The sequence below is a fragment of the Arvicola amphibius genome, chromosome 1, assembly GCF_903992535.2.
Source record: "Arvicola amphibius chromosome 1, mArvAmp1.2, whole genome shotgun sequence".
In the NCBI taxonomy this organism is placed as follows: domain Eukaryota; kingdom Metazoa; phylum Chordata; class Mammalia; order Rodentia; family Cricetidae; genus Arvicola; species Arvicola amphibius.
The window spans coordinates 124,430,945-124,452,375 of NC_052047.1; the positions used below are offsets into that span (position 1 = coordinate 124,430,945).

A 21,431-nucleotide genomic window follows, 5' to 3' on the forward strand; every position below is an offset into this window, starting at 1 on the left:
GCACAGCTGGACCAGCGGCAGCAGCTGGGCGAGTGACAGCCCTGCTCCGCGCGCGCGGCCGCCGCTAGAGCCGGCGCGAAGGGGCAGCGCGGCCCCGCGGTCCCCGGGCGGCAGCAGCGGCCGCCTAGTCCCGCGCCTCTCCCGGCCCGCAGCCCCGCGGTCCCGCCGCCCCGGGGCCGCCACCTCTCGGGGCTCCCCCGGTCCCCGCGCGCGCAAGATGGCTGACCCGGCTGCGGGGCCGCCGCCGAGCGAGGGCGAGGAGAGCACCGTGCGCTTCGCCCGCAAAGGCGCCCTCCGGCAGAAGAACGTGCACGAGGTGAAGAACCACAAATTCACCGCCCGCTTCTTCAAGCAGCCCACCTTCTGCAGCCACTGCACCGACTTCATCTGGTGAGAGCGCGCCGCGCGGGCCACTTGCCCGGGGCCCCAGAGGGTAGCGACACGCGTGGGTACCCCTCTTGCCGCCCCCGGGGGAGGGACCGTGTGCCCATTCTCATCCCGCTGGACCCTTCTGCCCCGTCTCTGGGATGGTCCAGTCTCGCAGATGCCGGCTCCTCTGGTCCCAGACGGCTAGCCAGCCACCAAGAGCTTCCTGCCCTCTTGCACTCTGTCGCCTGAGCGCCCGGGGACAGCGCCGCAGGCGCCTTTTCGACACCTGGCTCGGGGCGCAGGGTGGCTGTCCCTCCTCGGCAGGGCAGCTCCGCGGGTGTCTTTCTCGCCTGGGGTTCCCGATCTTTCTGCCTTCTTCCGGGCTTGAGGCGCTCTCACCCTCACCCCTCCTTTCCGGGGCAGTTCCCTAGGGTGTCCTTTAGTTCCCCGGGGCGTGGAGCATCCTTTCCCTCTCAATGTCCCCCAGAGTAGTCCCATGGGTTATCACTTACTGAGCCCCCAGAGTCCTGAGGCCCCCCACATTTTATTTCTCAGTTCTCGCCCTCACGTCGCTGCAGGGCCCCTTTATTTCCCCTGCCTCTCGAGGACTGGGGCGACCTTTTCTTTCTCCTAGTCTCTCAGGGGACACCGCCGCTGTGGAGTCCCTCTCGTCCTCCTTTTCTCTTTTCCTGAGGGTTCTCCCGGCACCTCCTTGGGCAGATATCCAGCCCGCCTTCCGCCCCCACCCGGACGGAAATGCACCCTCTCATCCCGCCACCTGGTGGTCGCGGTCTCGTCTGAACTGCAGGGGAGATGTGAGATGGGGGTTACTGCCAACCCCCATAATGTACCCCCACAATCCCATCCAAGGCGGAAGATTCTTGGGAACCGGCCTGTAGCAAGGTTGCATCTGGGGTAGAAGGACAGTGGGAAGGGAGGGGGCTACTGTGTGAAACTAGCTGGTAACTAGACCCCTCAGACTGATATTCCTCCTTGTGCTTTACAGGGGCTTCGGGAAGCAGGGATTCCAGTGTCAAGGTAGGCTCTGTGGTTCTGTGGATGCTGATGGTGGGAAGTGAGGATAAAACAGACTTCACAGACGTGGCTGAGTTAGGCAGAGTGAAGTAATCGTGCCTGTCAGAGTGACCTCCCAGGCTAGGAATCCTTCACCACCAAAGGGTCCTTTTAAGGGGTGTGTGTTTGGGCCAATGATGCACCTTCCAGGAAAGGCCAGAGGAGCTGGAAGGCCCTAAATGTCAAAAGTGCATCCATCCCTCTGCCTTCGGAGCATTCTCCAAGAATTGCCAGCCCTGTTTAAGTAAGCAAATGTCTTGAAGGACTCTTGTGAGTGGAGGGAACCTCTTCCTAATCCCAGCCCTTTCTTGCTCATTGCCCTTCCTCGCCTCCCAGGAGGTTCAGCCTCTTTCCCCTGCTTTGCAGAGGTCTCAGCAGGTGGCTGCCTCCTCTGCAGATGTCGCATCCCCTAGAAAAAGCAACTGTGGTTTTCCCCTGGGCCTCCTCCCGCTCTGAAAGGGGTGGTTCCAGATAGGGTGCCTCTCGATCCTGCCTGAGGTTGCCCTTTTTAACTTCTGAGAATGCAAAGGAAGGACTCCAAGAGACTAGTTGCCTGGGTCCTTGCATCTGGAATGAGAGATTCCAACTAAGGGCTGCCCTATCAAATATCAGAGACCTGGTGGCCTCTCCTATCTTTAGGGCTCCCGTCTATAAGACGTCTTGTGGGCTGGGCAATGTAGCTCTGGAGAATGGGAGCTTTGTGCCAGAGATGCTCTGGAGTACATCATCCGAAATGGGGGAGGGGAAAAGATGGGTTTTAAATTGGATCTCCAAAGATGACTTGCTTGAGTCTTTTTTTTTAACTCTTAGAATACCGTAAGTAGTCTGTGAATTTGGTGTTAGCATCCTAGAACTGCAAGATCTCTCTCTCTCTCTCTCTCTCTCTCTCTCTCTCTCTCTCTCTCTCTCTCTCATGCATGGACACATGTATGTGTGAGCACATACAACTTCAACTTGAACACTGACTATACTTTCATGCTGGAAAAATCATTTGGACCTGAGGGCATCCCTTTAGCAAGACAGGGAACACATTTACCACTGTGTCTGTCCATCCAACACTGGCCTGCTTCTGATACCCTGCGCCACTTGAATTTGCTGGTTTGTTCCCTCTTTCCCCTTTAGGCCAGGTAAGGTTGAGTGTAGTCAGGAGGTTCTTTATTCCTCTCCTCTCCTCTCCTCTCCTCTCCTCTCCTCTCCTCTCCTCTCCTCTCCTCTCCTCTCCTCTCCTCTCCTCTCCTCTCCTCCCCTCCCCTCCCCTCCCCTTCCCTCCCCTCTCCTCCTCTCCTCTCTTCTTCTTGCTCCTCCTATCTTTCCCCTCCCCTTCTGTCTCCCTGGTCCTCCCCCCTTTCCCTCTCTTCTCTTAGTCTCACTTTGTGCCCAGACTGGCCTTGATCAGGATCTTCTTCTGTCCTCCTGTTTTAGCCTTCCAAGTGCTAGGATTGCATGTGTGTTCAGGGGCCGACTGACATCCACCACCCTGTAAACTGGCCTTAAATCTGGAGAAGCATGTAGGTGTGGAACAGCCTGAAGTGCATCTTAGTGCCTATGCAGCATGAGCGTTGACTGGCAAGGTTGCTCTGCAGGCGAAAATAAAAAGACCCCAGCAAGCAGAGGTGGCTCTGATTTGCACGGAATGTTGATCTATAGAGTGTATGTTCCCTGCTGCCCTAAGCTGCAGGTTCTTATTTGAGCTCTGGAATGAGATGTGGGAACCCTCTACGCCCTTCCAACCTCCTTGGCTAAGACTTGGAGTCTCAGTTTTATGCTCACACACAAGGACTTCCCAAGTCTCTCTCTGCTGGTGGCAACAAGTTAAGCCAGTAGCATAGCTGGGATTGTCTTCTGGAACTTGGCCTCCTCTTCTCAAACAAAATGCTGATGGCCACTTGGTGTAGGAACTGTACAATCTCTATTAGGTTGCCTTTCACATCCATGAATTGGATTCTGTTTTGTCTCTTGCTGTGGTCAGGGGTGATTTTTTTTTTTTTAAAGCATTGCTTTTGTGGCTCTCCTGTGCCACCTGCTCTGCTGTTATTGATGGCTGGGAAAGTCAGCTTTGGAATGTGCGGGGGATGGCACATATGGAACAGGAGATCCTTTTATCCAAGGCCTAGGAAGTTTCTGGGGGGGGGAAGGATGGGGGGAAATCAGAATTAAAGTTTTCAAGAAGTCTGACTAACTTCAGGGATTAGACTTTCAGGGGCCGGTGGGAGCATGTGCCAGCGCGCTGACTCCCTGGGCTCCCGGGGACTAAAGGAAGGGTGGGAGATAGGTATTTTAAAGAAATCACTTCTCTTTTTATTTTTCCACCTCTTAGATCTCTGAACATCTGGTCCTCTTTGCTATTGCTTTGACAGTCTATTCCATTTGAGTTGAAGTGGGTAGGAGGAAGAAGAGGGGGTGGGGCAGATTGATGGGCCCTGAACTGAGCTGCTTAAGAATGAGGTACATCCCAGAAGGAGGGGAGGGAGTTTATCCCTGGTACACAGCATTGCTTGGGACTAATTCTGGAATCATAGGCGAGCTCCTTTTATCTGATTATTTTCAGTGCCCTGTGCCTGGTACTTTTCCTTACAGTGAATTTACTTAAAATAGGACCAGCATTTTAGTAGAAAACGCACAGGGTTTTTTCTTTTACCTAAGTCAACAGTCCAGAGTCCTGGTCCTTCAGCCTTCTGTGCTACCATCCTGGGGAACAATAGTTGTCTCACGATTCAAGAAGATGCTGGATTCTCCAGTCTTCAGGCCTCTTTTCAGTCAGCAGGAAGCAGGAAAAGGATGAAGTAAGGCGAAAGACACATGCTCAGTGACCCTTAGGGAAGTGGCCTGGAGAGACTGTTATATATAGTCTGTTGGCTAGAGCCTGATGCCGTGCCCACACCTTGTTGCAAGGGCAGTAGTGTTTAGCTCAGGTAGCACATTCCCAGCCAGGGGCTGGGGGAGGGATGCTTCCATCTCAAATGTGAAAGCAGAGATTGGCTAGAGCCTCATTACTAAGGAGTAGGGGGGTGTGGGAGGGTCCCCAAACCGAGAAACTCTCACCACTGCCCCCATGCTACAGTGCGCTGTCATGGAAATTGGGGGTGCAGGTCAGAACATCCAGAAACCATGGTGAATTATGGATTTTTATAGACCCAGGAAGCTTTCTTAAAAATAGATTTCTTGCTTTTGTACAGCAAAGGGACAAGGCTCTAGGTTTTTTTTTTTAATTTTTGTGGTTTTATTTAACTTTATTCTATGTGCATTGGTGTGAATGTGTCAGATCCCCTGCAACTGGATCTTCAGACAGTTGTGAGCTGCCATGTGGGTGCTGGGAATTGAACCAGGGTCCTCTGGAAGAGCAGTTAGTGCTCTTAACCACTGAGCTATATCTCCAGCCCAAGGCTCTAGGTTTTAACTGCCATATAAGTCTCCACATCTCCCACCTCTTGCTTTGATAACACCTCTGGTGACAGAGGACTGGGGCTGAAGATCCCTTTTGTGAAATTGCATACCTTTTGGGTTAGAACTGTGACCCATTTCTAATATCAGGCCTTCCTTTCTCTAAGGCGTTCTGGAAAGAAACCCAGAACCTGCATTTGTGCTTAAATCGTAATTGGCACAAACCCCCAAAACAAAACAAAAGACACAAACCATGGGATGGAATTCAACTTTTTTTTTCTATGAAGTCCCTTCAGTAAAAATAAAGAAGCATTAAAATGTTCAGATCTAGATTTTATAGCATGGGGATTAGAATCAGACAGAATCAGGCTCCAGTCTCTGACCTGCTCACTGTGTGACCTTGGGAAGCCCATCCTTGGACCATAGCCTTGCTCTCTTGGTAAACAATAGCAGCAGTGTAGGTTGGGGCACAAAGCAAGGTGATAGAGAGAGGTATCCACAGTGGATGTAAACAGCTCTAAGAAAGGTGATCACCATTGCTTGATTTGGTGGGAAAATGTGTCGAAGTGGGGCCGAGCTGACTCGGGAACGCTTGAAATGACTGTGCCTGTTTCACACGCTCAGATGGGTCTGCTTCTCTGAGGGCTTTCAGTAACATCAAAGTATTACGCTTCAGCGTATGGACGCAGTGGGCATGGCTTCCCTCATGAGAAAGATCTGAACTTGCCTTGGACTCTCTAGAAAAACCCCATGGCATGAATATTCTGACTATAAAGAACTAGAATAGATGATTATAATGTCTTTTTCCCTTCCCCGGGCAAATTCGAAAACACACATTTTTAGCCTCTTGGTTGAATTATTACAAAAAAGAAGGAAGAAAACAAACTCTATCACATAAACTCTGCCACTGTTATTTTCCCCTAATAGAAACTTTATAGAGTACAAGTTTAATGTTGTGTATAGTTGACATATACAGATCAGAATCTGCACTTAAAACAATAACCACCACCAATAATATGAATTGAGACTGGGATGTGGCTCAGCAGAAAAATGCTTGTTAGTATGTGCAAGGCCTTGGGTTCCACCCTCAACCTAGAAAACCAAAAGAATAAAAGAAACTATTAGTCAAAAGTTAATTTTATTTTGGGCACAGCTTTCTCTGTGTACTTCTATCGTTACACTGAGCAGTTTGGGTTGAACTTTCTCTGTAAACTGAGAATCAGCAAGGCAGGTAGATGTGGCCTGGGTTGTTGCACACCGCCCCACAATCATCCTCAGAACAGGTCGCAGAGACTCATGATAACTGATTCTGACAATGCTCTGGCAGGTTTTCATGCAGAAAAAGGCTTTGCAATTTTGTGTTTGATGGTTTGGATCTTTTTGCACCTGAAGTAGGATTTCAGGCTCAATGTCCCTATCAAAATAAAAATCTGGTAAGTGGGTCAGCTGTGGGTTGAGAACAGAGGGCTGATCTGTCGGAGAAGCAACAGAAAATTCATTTCGCGCAGCCGAACCCTCCAGGGGAGCCTGGAGCTTTGTTACCGTATAGTGGAACACCTTCCAGAGTAAATATGGAAAATATGACTTATGGAAATCTGGTTGGTATGACATACAGATTCTTCTAAACTAATTCACAAGCATATTATTTCTGGTACTAGTGATCCTCTGGGCTCTGCTCAGGGCAGATGAAGCACATAGATAGGATGTCCGAGCCAATGAAAAAACTAAGAGTTGGTGACTGGCCAGAAGATCACTGAACACTTAAGGGTAATTTATACAGGGCTGGAGAGGTGGCTTATCGGTTCACAAAGTGCACTGCTCCTGCAGAGGACCTAAGTTCAGTTCCCATCACACACATCCCGTGACTCACAACCACTGAAGCTGCAGCTGCAGGGGAAGTTTCCAGTCTCTGTAGGCACCTGTATTCACACGCACAGGCCCCGTCCCATCCATGTAAATAAAGATGCATGTGAATAAAAAGTAACCTCAAAAAGAAAATGATGCACATCCATGTTGATGCTGGAGTCAGTTTCCTTTCTCTGCCTCTTCTTACTTCTCTTTCTGTCTCTTTCCCACCCCACTCCACATGTGTACATGCATAGAAAAATAGAGTCCTATGCCAGGTGGTGGTGCATACCTTTAATTCCAGCACTTGGGAGGGAGAGGCAGGTAGATTTCTGTGAGTTTGAGGCTAGCCTGGTCTACAGAGTGAGTTCCAGGAAAGCCAGGGCTACAAAGAGAAATCTTGTCTCAAAAAACAAAAACAAACAAACAAAAAATAGATTTGTCATAATTTTAAGATTACATGACTTTTCAGCCACAGAGAGAGTCAGATTTCAAATTCACACCTGGTCTTTAGATTCTGCAGACCAGTTTGTTCTTGGTAGGCAGGAGGATTAGCGAGAAAGTTCACCTTCCTGGGCTGATGCCTTCCAATGCTGGGACCCTTGTCACTTGCCAGATTCCTTGTCATATGAAATCACGGACTTTATTCATCCAACCTCTCTAGTTGAAGTTGTGTGGTACTCTGTAGACTGAATATTGCATCTTTTTTATAGAGACCACACCATCTGCAGTGTTTACATATGACATTTGGAAGTGTGCTATTTGCTTGGTAATCCTGTAAGAAATTTGTCTTCTAATCACCTGCATCCATTGCTACTTCCCCACATAGCCATTCATATGAGTATTCATGCATACATCCGCACTTCCACCATTGATCCTTCTATCCATCCACTCATCCCTTTAAAAAGTGTTCAGTGGTTAAGTTCTATGTGTACTGAATGATTTTTGGCGCCAGAACCCAACAGTGAATGTTACTGTGAAGGTTCCTGATGTAGTAGTGTAGTGTAGGAAGGGGAGATATGACTTACTACAAATGACTTTTACCAAGATTTAATGTCACTTTGGTGGAAATCTCCCAGATGCTTCAAGATTGTTTCATGAGCCGGGTGGTGGTGGCGCACGCCTTTAATCCCAGCACTCGGGAGGCAGAGGCAGGCGGATCTCTGTGAGTTCGAGACCAGCCTGGTCTACAAGAGCTAGATCCAGGACAGGCTCCAAAGCCGCAGAGAAACCCTGTCTCGAAAAACAAAAAAACAAAAAAAACAAACAAACAAAAAAGATTGTTTCATTAGAGACTAACCTATGTAACGTTTGACATGGAGTTGATTGGGGTCCTACGGCCTAAGAATCAAAAAGCCCAAATTCTCCCTTTCCATACTGAGGTATCAAGAATCTACAGCTAAAAACCTGCATCGTGATATGTGCGAAGATATGCAAGAGGCGTGATGGCAGTGACACCCTTGAATGAGCCCCTGGCTTTCTGTTTGTACCACGGCTATCAGGAGAGTGCTGGGACAAGAGACCTCAAGATGGAGGAGTCTCAGTGTGACAGCCAGTAAGCTCCAGATCCTCATAGTAACTCAGATAATGAGCTGACTTCCTTTTTGTCTAGGGGTTGTGATACGGGCTAACTGCTCTAAAGCAGAAAAATCAGACGATTTCAGGGGTGTAGAGCAACTTGGAGCTGGTAGAGGGGAACACAAATAAAAAGAAAGAACAGGGCATCGTGGAAGTTTGTCAGCTGAGATCCAGTTTCAGGGACTTGGCATTGCTTGTGTTGCCCCAAGTGCTGTATGATACCAGTCTTCTGCCTTACAATCTCTTCCTCATTTGGAAGTTCTTTCTTAAGGTCCAGCTAACAACCTTGAAGCACATATGGAGACAGAGTCTTTGTCAACTCTCTTCCCAGCTTTCTGATTTCATCTGGGAGAAGGTTTGCTTTGGTACTAACATGTCTGCCATGCCTAACAAAGATCCGTGCACCCAGTAAAGAACCATCAAGCTTTCTTGATGGGTGCCTAGGGTTTTTCAGTTTGTACCTGTAGAACACTTTGTTTGTTTGATGATTCATTTGTTTCCCATTATTGCCCAGTACTGAGTCAGTCCTGTTCTGCCCCTGGGTTTGATTTAGTACTGGCTGCACCTCCTTGTGACCAGGCAAGGGGCGCCTCAGTGTTTTTCCTGAAAGTGTCCTTGTTGGAAAGAAGCTTGTGTTCCAGATGTCTCAGCCTTCTGTCTCCCGAGTGATGGGACGACAGGCACGTGCCACCATGCCTGGTTCACTTAAAATCCTGATTCTGTCTCTCCATCGCTGTTTCCTGGGGGCAGGTAAAATACAATCCTAAGAAAAAAATACTCATCCAGTTGTCTGCTCAGTCATAGGTCAATACATCCACTGTCCATCTGCCCATTCCTTTAATAAGTGTGTGCTGATAGCCCACCGTGTATCAGGGGCTGGTCTTGGCCCTTTAGATAGCGTAAAGAAGGAAGCATAGTCTCTACCTTCATGGAATTTGCCTTGCAGTAGAAGTGTAGAATAAGCACACGGAACACTGGTAACTTTCAGTAGAGACTTTGAAGAGAATGAAGACATGGTTCTTACCCTAGATGATTCTTGTGAAGGACGTATATCATGTGACCAGTTGGTTCTGATATGTAACCAGAAGTGCTCTGCAAAGGGTGTAAGAACACTGTGTGGTGTTGCTATTCCTTGGGGGAGAGGTAGAGAAGATTCCATAGATGAGGTGACATTTGAGATTAGTCTTAGCAGAAGAGTAGGAGTTCCCAGAGTGACAAGGGGGCGGGGACGGAAGAGAGTACTTGTGGAGCTGTGGAGGAGAGGAAACAGGGCACCTGCAGGGAACAGGAAGAAGAGTGTGTGAGGACGGAGTTAGTGGGAGATGAAGGTCACATAGTCACGTGATACAGGCAACCTGGCAACTAGGAAGTGCTTGCTGTCGTTGCCTTAACGTGGGGTGTGTGGGGGAGTGAAGTGGCCAAATGCTTAAGACCAGCGTGAGATACATTTTGAAACAATCAGAGTCATGACTCAGATCCTGAAATTCCAGGCTTGCAGAGCAGGAGGTTGCCCCGCTGGGCGGCTGACATGGCTACTGAGGGGCAGTAGGGGCGTGTCAGCTTAGCGGAGAGGGGCCACTGCTATTTTTTTTGAATCCTGAAGAGACATTTGGAACTTCATGTCCACCATATTGTTGACTGTTCTATTTTTGAGGGGTGGTTACTAGGTTATTTTTGTGGTTCTAACAATAGGGATGCCTCTCCTCATTGCGTCCTTAGGCGCAGAGGACCACAGAAATGATTCTTCCTCTGAAAGGAATCCTCCCACTCCCCCCCTCCCCCATGCTGTCACTCATCCTACAGCACACGCTGATGGAGCACACGTGGTGCAGTGGTGACAAGTCTCTGCTTGGGCGGCACAGAAGGTTTTAGCTCCGGGTTGGGAAGGTGGGTCTGTGGTTAGGAGGGCTTGCTGTGCGCATGTGAGAAACTGAGTGAGTTTGAATGCTTGGAACCTTGGGGTTGGACAGAGAAGAAACAGGGGATCTCTGAGGCTTGATGGCTGCCAGCCGAGCTCCAGGTTCAATGAGAGACCCTGTCACAAAGGAATAAGGTGGAAAGCGATTGAACAGGACACTGGGCAGCCTCCTTTGGCTTCCATGTGCATGTGACACATACACCTGCATGTATGTGTGCATCTGTCCACCCCCAAAGAGGTGAGGGACTTTGGGTTCAATCTCCGTCTCTATACTATGAACCTTGACTTAGCCTCTTGGTGCTTCTGTTTCCTCATGGGTAAAGGGAAGTAGTAACAGGATCTGGTTTCCAGGGCTCAAGTCCAATGTTCCTTGGGTATTCTTGGTTGGTGTGAAAGCAGTTCATACATGGCAGGTATTTCTGTTCTTGCTTGGGCCCTATCCTCGTCCTTTCTGGCTTATAGTCTTGCTGGGGAGGCGGGATGAATCCCCTCTATCAGGAAGGTGATGGAGCCGGTGGGATTGCTGATTCTGTCCTGCAGTTGCTGATGGAGTTGAGAGCGCAGCTTAGCAGGGACGAGAGGGGTGATGTGAGCTGGAGTGAGCGTCAGGGTTTTCCGAGAGCCCCGTTCCTGCCTACGGATGCTTTAGTTGGTGGGAAAATCTCAGAAAGTTAATTTGACACCTGTGGTTGCCCATCTGCAATGTATGTAAAAAATGTATAGATGGCGTTTCAATGTCAAACAGATTTCTGATTTGGTTTTACTTTTTCTTTCTCATTTTTCTCTTGGTGCTTTGTGCCAGGATTTCATGTGGTATAAAGCAGCCATCAGCTCACTATGTATGTAATCAAGGCTGTGTCTGAATTCCTAACCCTTTAACCTCCACCTCCTGAGAACTGGGATTTCTCCTTTTCAGTGTAGGTTCTTTTACCTTTCAAATAAACTCTTTTGGCCTCTTGAGGGTTGAAGATACTCAGCAAAGAGCATGTGTGAGCTGGAAGTGGAAATCTGTAAAACTTTGCTTGGTTAGTTATGATATTTATGTTGTCCTATGTTGAAAACCCTTTGTACTGGCAATTCTCCAACTGCCCCCGCCCCATGTCTGTCTGTCTGTCTGTCTGTCTGTCTGTCTGTGTTTTTTTTTCAGACAGAGTCTCACTAAGTAGCCCAGGCTGAAGCCTGACTTTCTTCTCTCCAGGGCTGTCTCCGCCGACTGTCTCCATTCCCAGTCAGTGGCAGATTAAACCCAGGTTCTCTGCCTTTTGATTGCTCCTTGTTTTCAGTCCTCCCTCTCCAATAGCTCAATTTTAAGCAAGAGAATCCCTTTTAATATGGCATCTGATAACAGCCCTTTGACAAAGGCACACATAAGGAGTGGAAAAAAATGTGTCTCATCTCTGTTGCTGACCTGCCACACCAGAGCGGTCACTGTCATACAGAAACTGCTAGCTTGGGTTTGAGACACGTGAGAGCTGGAGGTTTGTCTTTGGGTGAGACTGTTGGTCTCTTTTGACCAGGGCCATCTGACTTACCTTTTGTACAAAATCTTTGATTCTCCCCCACTGCTGGGGAGAGGCACCCAAGACCCTGCTTCTTACTCCTGTGCAAGGCTCACCTTTTGTCTGTCTGTGCTTTCCAGTGCCGTCTCTCCTCTTGTGTGAATGGTGTCCAGGGCTCTTCCAACCTCTCTCTCTTTGAGATACAGAAGACCCCTTGTGATCCTGACTCCTCATTTACCGCATCACCTGGAGAGACAGCTTCCAATTAGTCATTTTACCCTGGAAGTCGTTGTTTTAGTTTTTGCAAACAGGGTCTTACTAGCCCAGACAAACCTCATGTTTGCAATCCTCCTGCCTCAGGCACATACCAATGACACTTGACCAAAAACACAACCTTCTAAGCTATCGAGGCTGGCCCTGAGAAATGTTAGCTGGGGCTTTTCAGCTTTGCATACAGAAGTGACATCTGTATGGGAGACAGGCACCTTCTGGTATCACCATTGAAGGAGGGTGCTGTTTGCCTTCTTAGGGGTGACATCTGCTTCCTGTTTCAATGTTGCCTATCGGCTGCAAACTATAATAAGGAAGCCAGGGCATTCTGACAATTTTTCCCACCCAGTAATTTAGTTCTGTTAATGCTTGGAAAACTGGAGTTCACTAACTATATTTAGAACTTAAAAATGTAAAACTCTCCATTAGTTAAGGTATTAGTGGGAATCTCTTTAAAGCTACTGTAGTAGATAAGCCCCAAAGTCTCTGAGGTTTAACAGGTCATTTGCATCTCATTTACATCAGAGACCCCTCCCTCATGCAGGTGATCCCAGCCAGGCAGTCTTCATGTAGGGCACCCTTGAGTCCTCTCTCCTTGGACCAGTGGGTTGGGCAGAGTGTGTGTGAGAAAGCACATTCATTTCACAACCATTCTGGTCTGGAGGGACATCTGTCACTTCTGCTTACTCTCTGTGGGTCAGAACTCAGGCACAGGGCCACAGTGGGTGCAGGGAGTGAGGACAAGAGGAGGCTGGGTGGAGCAGAGTGACCAGCTCTGTCATTGGGAATAAAAGGAACCAGGTCTTGGTGGACTCAGCCAACCCCTCCTCAGCCTCCAAAGCCATGGCTCCCTTTGCTTTCCTTTGGGACTGCACATTCAGTTTTCTCTCTCTCTTGACCAGGAAAGCCATGATGTGAAACTGTGCACCTCTTACCTTTTCTGGTGTACTTTGTGGGGAAGTTGGAGTCTGTCTGTTTATTAAGAGTGAGGGAAAGTAGCGTTCTTGGTTTTAGTTGCTACGACAATCTGGTTTTTGTTAGAATTTCTGCTTCTCTCAATAAACTGGGTCTCAAAAATGAGATTTATTGTATTTTTAATTGTGTGTATATGTGTATGTGCATGTGCATGCAGGGGTCCATGGAGGCCAGAAGAGGGCGTCTGATCACTTGGAGCTGGTGTTAGAGCCGGTCCATCTGCGAGAGTACTGCATGCTCTTAACTGCTGAACTATCTATCTCTCTAGTCCTTATCACCTGGCATTCTTGCTTGTGGCCATCCTAAATGCTATGGTCTAGCTCGTTGTTGGCCAAGAATACCTGTAGGTTCTTTCCTATTGTTCATTGTTCTTTGTATGCAAGCATCCTCCCAGCCTCCCAAATCAATGATTCATTATTGCGATTGAACACTACTTCCTAGGGTCATCAATTTGAGCTGGGCTCAGCTGGGTGGTCTGTGTGTTCCTGACCAGTCTTACCCATGTACTTGGACCTCAGCTGGGATGTTTGGGATATGGGAGTCTTAACTTAAGCACACCGTGGTGGACACATTTCCCACACATGAGTGGAGGCTACACTTCAAAGTGGCTGTGGGGCTTCTGTTAGCAGAAGGGAAGTGTAAGCTCACTTTAGAAATAAAGGAAGAAATAGAAGAGAGAATAGATTCTTCCTTTTGATGGGGGGGAAGCCGTGAATAAGTTGGAACGTCTTTGGAATCTAGCACACCTATTTTAATGTGTCTCTAAAACATGTTCCAGTTTAGGACTTGGTTTCCGGAAATGAAACTAGAGCCTATAGCAGGCCATAGTGTAAGTGCTTGCTGCTCATTCCTTGGAATGATGGTCCTTACAGGGGAGAAGCCAAGGGTAGAACATTGAACACTACCACCATTACCACTGGGTTCTAGGGTCAATTACCCCCAAGTACTTGGCACTGCATCAAGAGTGCAAGAGTTAGAGAAAGGAGCACAATGCCTCTGCTCTTGAGGATGGAGAGATCCAAGAAGGAGATAGACATACTAAGGAATTAGCATAATACCCGGTGGGACTGTAGAACCTTGAAGGGAAGTGGACATGGTCTCGTGATACACTGAGCATGGGTTCAGACCTCAGCTTCCTCACTGATCACATGCAGAGCCTTGGGTACTTTACTTAATCTTTAGTTTCTTTAGTCTGTGAAATGAAGATAATGGCTTAGTCTTCTTTTCCAAGATACCATTGGGTTAGGTGAGATGGGGATCATAGAGAACATGTGACTACTCATTATGTATTAGCACGAAAAAGGGCAGAGATGGTCTCAAAATGTCCTTGTGACAATGTCCTAACGGGCACCAGTCTCGGCTCTCCTCCCACGCTCCCTGGCTGGTATCATTGATGACGATTGCATGAGGGTGGTTTTACTGGATACATAAGTCTTGAGATTGGCACCCATAAGGCACTGGGGGAGCAGGAAAGGGAGATGGTGTAGTCGTTGCAGTAGAGGACAAAGCTGGTTCCATGACTGAATTAGAATGTTTGGTCAGAGCTAAAACAGAGTGTGTGTGTGTTGGGCAGGGGCGACTGAGAATACAGCTGAGAGGCAGATTACTTGCTTAGAATACAAACGATCCTGTGTTTGATTGCCAGCACCACACACGTGCACAAAAGATAAATTTACCAATTGTGGGGGCACATGTACAAAACATCAGGCTTTGAGAAGCTGAGGAGGTAAGATCAAACGTTTGATGCCAGTTTTGACTGTGTAGTGGGGATTCTGTCGCAAGCAAGCAAGCAAGCAAGCAAGCAAGCAAGCAAGCAAGCAAGCAAGCACGCAAGCAAGCAAGCCAGAAAGCACATCCCCAGAGATTGTGGGTACTGTATAGGTGGAGGCCAGAGGACAACCTCCTCCATCCCAGTCCACTTTGTTTTTTTGATACAGGGTTTCTCTCTAGCCTGGGGTTCACTGATTAGGGTGGGCTGCTTGGCCAGTGACCCTTAGGGATCCATCCCAGCGTCTCTGTTTCCCTAGCAATGGGATTGCAAGAACACACCACCACACTCTGCTTTTTCATATGGGCGCAGAAGCTTGAACTCGGGCCTCACGCTTGCATAACAAGCATTTTTACTGACTGAGCTGTCTCCCCAGCCCCTCTTCTACATTTGATTTTTACATCTGTGGTTTATCACTCACTGGAGAGCCATGAAATCAATTTAGTGAGCCATGTACACTATGAAAAATTAGAATAGAAAATACCAGAATGCACCAGCCCCAGGAAGAGTAGGCACGGTTTCATGAATCTTTTATTCTGTGTCTTCATATGCTGGGGTGGGTGAACTAGGTCAAATGTAAATGGTGTTTCTGACCGTGGGGATAGACACCAGGGTTTGAGAGTCACTGTGAAGAGCATAGAGAAGAAGCCTTGGAGGCTCAGGAAGTTGGCCCATGGACTGTGGAGGCTTAATTTATTTTTTTAGGGATGTAAATGCATTGTTTTCAATTCTTCATAATTAGAAGTTTCTTTCTCACTCTAACACAGTGTCCCAAGATTATTTTGGTTACCTTCCTTAAGCATTGACATACCACAGACAAAGTTATTTTTTTCCGAATAGAATGTTAAGTATAGTATATGACATCTTTACATATGGAACGAGTGGTTTTGTTAGAACTGCCCGGCCTGCCCTGTCACTGGGGTGAAGTGTCAGATTGCTGTGTCAAGAGGTGGCCCGAGACTGCAGAGAGAAGGAACTGCTTATGCGGGATAATATGGGCTGAGAAAAGAGTGTTTTATAAGCAGAGCCTTCACCGAGGGAGGGAGGAGAAGGTGCGTGAGGGTGCATGAAGCAGTGGGGAGGCGTGGTGCCAGCATCAAGGTGGGTCAGATCCCTGTGGTGGAATTCTGCAGAGGATTGCCTCCAGCCGGGACTTCCAAGAGCTGGAATTCAGTGTGTGTTTATAGTCTCTGCTGTACCTGGGTAGGTGGCAGCCCAAATGACAGCTGGCCTCATTCTCTTTCCCTTCTGGCTTTTTCTGATTTGGAGCCCAAGGGCCATAGGGGGCCAGAGTGCTGCAGATGGGGCAAAAAGTCAAGTCCAAGAAAAAAATTGAATCAGAGTTGGGAGGGTTGATGAGGAGAGAGAGAGAGAGAGAGCGAGCGAGCGAGAGAGAGAGAGCGAGAGAGAGAGAGAGAGAGAGAGAAAGAGAGAGGAAGAGAGGGAAGAGAAGATGAAGAGAGGAAAGAATGAGAGAGGAAGAGAGAGAGAGAGAGACCCAGAGAGAGAATTTGCAGTCCCTAGAAGTGCCTCAATTTGTTGGGCAGATAAGCCAAAGGAATTTTCCATTTCCTGGACATCTTCAAGTAAGATTCCTATTGCTGCTGACTCAAGCTGACATTTACTGAGTGCTCACTATGTGTCTGGCACTGTTCTGAGTGTTTTACATATATTAACTCATTTAATCAGTACAACAGCCCATGCAGCAGCCGCTGCTGCTGTTCTTAGTACATGCTGGGAAGATGGAAGCACAAAGACTTGAGAGATTTCCCAAGCTTATGCACATCTATGATCCAAATATAGACTCAGGTTCAGGATTGTGTAAGAGGAAGGTAGCACTCTGGAACTGATGATGACAACAATGATGGTGATAATGATAATGGTGATGATGCTGATGATGGCGGTGATGATGGTGGTGATGGTGATGATGGTTATGATCATAGAAATGATGGTGGTGGTGGTGATGGTGTGATGGTGATGATGGTTATGATCATAGACATGGTGGTGGTGGTGGTGATGGCGGTGATGATGTGTTGATGGTGATGATGGTTATGATCATAGACATGATGGTGGTGGTGGTGATGGCGGTGATGATGGTGATGATGGTGTTGATGGTGATGATGGTTATGATGATGGTAATGATCATAGACATAATGGTGGTGGTGGTGATGGCGGTGATGATGGTGTTGATGGTGATGATGGTTATGATCATAGACATGATGTTGGTGTTGGTGATGGCGGTGATGATGTGTTGATGGTGATGATGTTATGATCATAGACATGATGGTGGTGGTGGTGATGGTGACAATAATGGGGAAGCTCCTAAAGTTTGGGTCCTTTCAATGGGCTGAGCTGACCATTTCATAAATTTTATCCCTTTGAGTGTTTGCTTTTCCTCTAAGACCTGCCAGTAATATTCCCATTCACAGATGAGGGCATTGGCTTAGAGAAGATGAGGATTTCTTAAATTACTGTGGAGCCCAGACTGAATTCAAGTTTCTTTGAATTAGAGTCTGAGTTGCCAGTCACCAAAGCGAAAGGGTGTAAGATAGCTCTGGCTGGGTGAGGAAGAACCGGCATAGGCAGGCTGAGGCAGTCACTGTGAAGCAAACAGGCAACGTTTGACCTGAAGTGGAAATTTTCTGGAGGGAACAATGTTTCCATTACAATTTACCCTTCCTGACATTGCTTAAATAGTTTTCAGTCTTAGTGTGTGTAAGGGGTCTAGAAATGTTTTTAAATTTCTCAATATCTCTGTGACTGCACAGAGTTCTTCATGCCTAAGTTTTATGGCTAGGAGGGTATAAGTTTGAGGGCTATGCAAGCCCCCAGATCACTTGGAAGAAGAGGGATTGCACACAGTAGGCCCTTCAGTGGATTGCACACAGTAGGCCCTTGAGTGGATTACACAAAGTAGGCCCTTCAGTGGATTACGCACAGTAGGCCCTTCCTTCAGTGGATTGCACACAGTAGGCCCTTGAGTGGATTACACACAGTAGGTCCTTCGGTGGATTACACACAATAGGCCCTACAGTGGATTACACACAATAGGCCCTTCAGTGGATTGCACACAGTAGGTCCTTCCTTCAGTGGATTGCACACAGTAGGCCCTTCAGTGGATTGCACACAGTAGGTCCTTCCTTCAGTGGATTGCACACAGTAGGCCCTCCAGTGGAACCTAATACTTCCCTGTAGAGCTGAGCTGAACTGGACACTTCCCATATCTCATTGGAGGCCCACAGCGCTCCAGGAGGCAAGCCCATTATTGCTTCTATAAAACAGCTGGGGTCAAGAGGTGTTAAGTGGCTTGCCCAAGACCTCAGAGCTAAGAAGGAAAGATGTTTTTTGACTTATGAAGGCGTTACATCTCAATAAACCCAGTGTGAACTGAAAATGCTCTGGAGTTGAAAGTCAATATTACTAATCAGTTTAGCGAACAGTGCACTGTGCTGTATGTTTCCCCAGCATTATTTCTACATATTCTGGACCAAAAAAAAAAAAAAAACCCCAACAAAGTTCAAAATTCAAAATATGATTTTAGTGATTACACTATTGCTTTCGTATGAACATAAAGTAGAACAATTACCCTCCAGAAATTGGACCGTCATTAATCAAGGCTGTATGTATATGAACAGTGACCAGCCCAGGCAACCCTGTTTCCAGACTCACAGGCTTGCCTACTCTGCTAGCAGGAGTCTTTGGCCAGCACGTGTGAGGTAACATAGCAGGCTGTGGATCTGATGTGAGAGGTTTAAGAACTACTGCCAAATCTGCCTATGGTAGCACAGGGTGATCTCTGGCATGTTCACCCACCCAGTGATGTACAGGGGAGCAAGGCATGGGATGCATACTCTGCCCTCAAGCAGACAGGTAGACAGGCCCATCAGCAGGTATCTACAGCACAGCATGATAGCTAGGAGGGGAGGGGTGGAGGAAAGGGCACAGGTCACTTCTCAGGGTCCCGGGGAGGCTGGCATGGAGCCTAAGCTGGCATCTGAGGTTTGAGGAAGAGGAACAGTGTGAGAGGGGGGGGGGGAATGGTGGACAAGGCAGGGGGAGAAGCAAGGCAGAAGAAATACTGGGTGAAAGGGAGTGGCTGATGATCCTGGGGAAAGCTGACTCGTGGAAATTTTGATGGGTAGAGAGAAAGCAAGCAGCAACCCTGACAGAATGACTTCTAGGTTCAAAGGTGAGCTCAGCCCTCCTCAAGGTTAAAGACTGAGATCTTTTTTCTCTACATTTTTTTTTACCACATTAGTTTTATTTATTTGTTTATTTCTGTGTATGCGCATGTATGTGCCATGACGGGCATGTGGAAGTCAGAAGGGAACTTGTGGGGGCTGTTTTCTCCTTCTCTGATGTGGGACCCAGGGATTGAACTCAGGATATCAGGCTTGGCAGCAAGCACCTTTACCTCCTGAGCCATCTTGTTGGACTGAATTTTAAGTCAGGTGCGGGCAAGGAGAGAGAGTGAGAGACCAGGTGAGAAATTCTTGCCTGAGGATCCCCCACGCCCCCGAAGCAGGGAAAAAGAAATAAAACTGAATTTGAATCTGCAGTGTTATGCAGATTTCCCCACCTTGCCTTCCTTATTCTCCTGTGCGAATGATGGCAGGACCAACTGTACAGAAATATAGAGCGGTTGGTGTTGGGATCACATATGGAGGCTCTCCTGCGAGGCAATGCCAGTTGAAGGAGCCTGATTTGTTACTTGATGAAGAGGGTTCTCAGCAGGTATAAAGGGAGGGGAAAACTTGAGGGAGAACACTGGTTTCCACCTTGATTGTGCTAACTCTGAGACAGCTGTGGCATGCCCAGTTCATCTGTGTCCAGAGGCACCTGGAAGCAAGTCAGGAAGAAACAACCTGGGAGCTACAGTACAAGTTACGGTTTTGCCTCCCCACCACGATGGACTGAAGCGCTCAGAAACTGTGAACGCAAGTAGCTTGGCTTGCTTGTGCTGATTCTGTATGTGGCTCTAGAGATACAGGTATGAAAGTAACTAACATACAAGACACATTTAAAACCATCTAAGCCTTCCGTATTCCTGAAGGTGCTCAAGGATTTGAAGGGAGTGCAACATTAAATAACACGAGAGTACATAGTATTTAACTAAAAAGAACTCTTCTAGGCGGTAAGGGGATGCCGGAGTTTGGGGCTGACTTATTTTCAACCTCTCTCCTCCTCCTTCTCTTTCTTCTCCTCTTCTTATCCCCTACCTCCCTGTTCTCCTCCCTCTCTGCAGTTGTCTTTTTGAGATAAGAACTTATCATGTAGCTCAGGGTAGCTTGGAATTTGCAATCCTCCTGCCCTTGAGTGTTGGAGTTAGAGTCAGGGACTTCCACACTCCCAGTGGGAATTTATCATCTTCATTATGTTTTTTTTTTGTGCTTGTGTTCTATTTATAGAAAATATTATCAGTTCTTCAATTCTAGTGTTTTAAAAATTTCCATTTATTTAAGAATTCCTTGGCTGTTACTAACGAACACTCAAGCACCAGAAAGTAGTTCCTTCCAGAACTGGTGTAATCAGGTGCTTAATGGGGTCCTCAAAAATTCAGGATCTTCCCAACTTCTTTTTCCTGCTTCACTGATGTCTCTTTTCTTGGACCCTCAAAGCCTGCAAGAGATACAGGAACCATACTGTTAGAAGATGATGCACAGAGGAGCAAAGAGGGAAACATGGGATCAAGGATTTGTTTTAAGAACTTCCTGTCATCCCCACATTAGGCATAGAACTGTGGCAGCTGTCTGTTGTGAGGGACAAGGTAGCAAGCCGAGCAGAAGTGTGAAAAGGCAGAGGGGAACTTTCTCAAAATTTCGTTTATTAGATAATTATCTTACGGCTTGAGTCATTTCAAGATGAACTTTTTCTTACTTGCAGCTGAATGCAATGTCTCTCCTGCAATTTCAGATGGTTGCTACAATGTATTTTTTCTCTCCCTGCCTCTTGTTTGATTAACTGACCCTTGAAGTTGAAGTATCTCTTCTTAAACATTTCTCCTATGTCGAGTAATTGCACACTAGACATTGTGAATATTACGTTGTTGGAACTCTGGATTTTGTTGTATTTTTGTGAAGAGTGTTTTTATTTTTTTAATTTTTTAACACGCCATTGGCTTCACTAAACAGTAGTTTGTCTCTGAACTATCAGCTCAGATGTCAACTTTGTTGAATTATCCTGGTCTTCAGGACTGCCTCATGCATGCAGAGGTCAGGAGTTCACTGGACTCATGCATGCACTGGTCAGGAGTTTGCTGGACTCTTGGGTAGGGCTCATGCTTGCCTAGGTCAAGAGTTTGCTGGACTCGATGCAAGCATGGGTCAAGAGTTTGCTGGACTCTTGGGTAGGGCTCATGCATGCACAGTTCAGAAGTTCACTGGACATAGGGTTCACGCACACAAGGGTTAGGAGTTCGCTAGACTCTTGGGTAAAGTTGCACACAGACTTTTATATGTTTTTCTTTTCGTGTTACTTTTGGATTCTCTTCTCACTCTTCAGCAGCTATTGGGGACCTGAAATCTGTCTTTTTGTTCTGCATTCCAGAACATTAAAAACATTTGTTTGTGTTCATGTGTGTGCACGTGTGTGTGTGTGTGTGTGTAGTGCACATGCATGTGGATGCCAGAGGACAACCTCAGGTTATGTTTCTCAGGTGATGTCTACCTTGTGTTTAGAAACAGAGTCTTTTGCTGGTCTCGTAATTTTTCTTTTCTTTTCTTTTGTCCCTTCCTTCCTTCCTTCCTTCCTTCCT

General features: G+C 47.3%; 1 protein-coding gene across 2 annotated transcripts in view; it reads left to right on the top strand.

Moving 5' to 3' along the window:
- Nucleotides 1-217: 217 nt before the first annotated feature.
- The window catches only part of Prkcb (protein kinase C beta), a 342,543-nt gene continuing 321,329 nt past the window's right edge, over nucleotides 218-21,431 (top strand). For both annotated transcript variants that reach the window (XM_038342586.1, XM_038342577.2), the window contains exons 1-2: nucleotides 218-390; nucleotides 1,376-1,407. In XM_038342586.1, coding sequence (XP_038198514.1) covers nucleotides 218-390; nucleotides 1,376-1,407 — 205 coding nt within the window. The remainder of the gene's footprint in view (nucleotides 391-1,375; nucleotides 1,408-21,431) is intronic.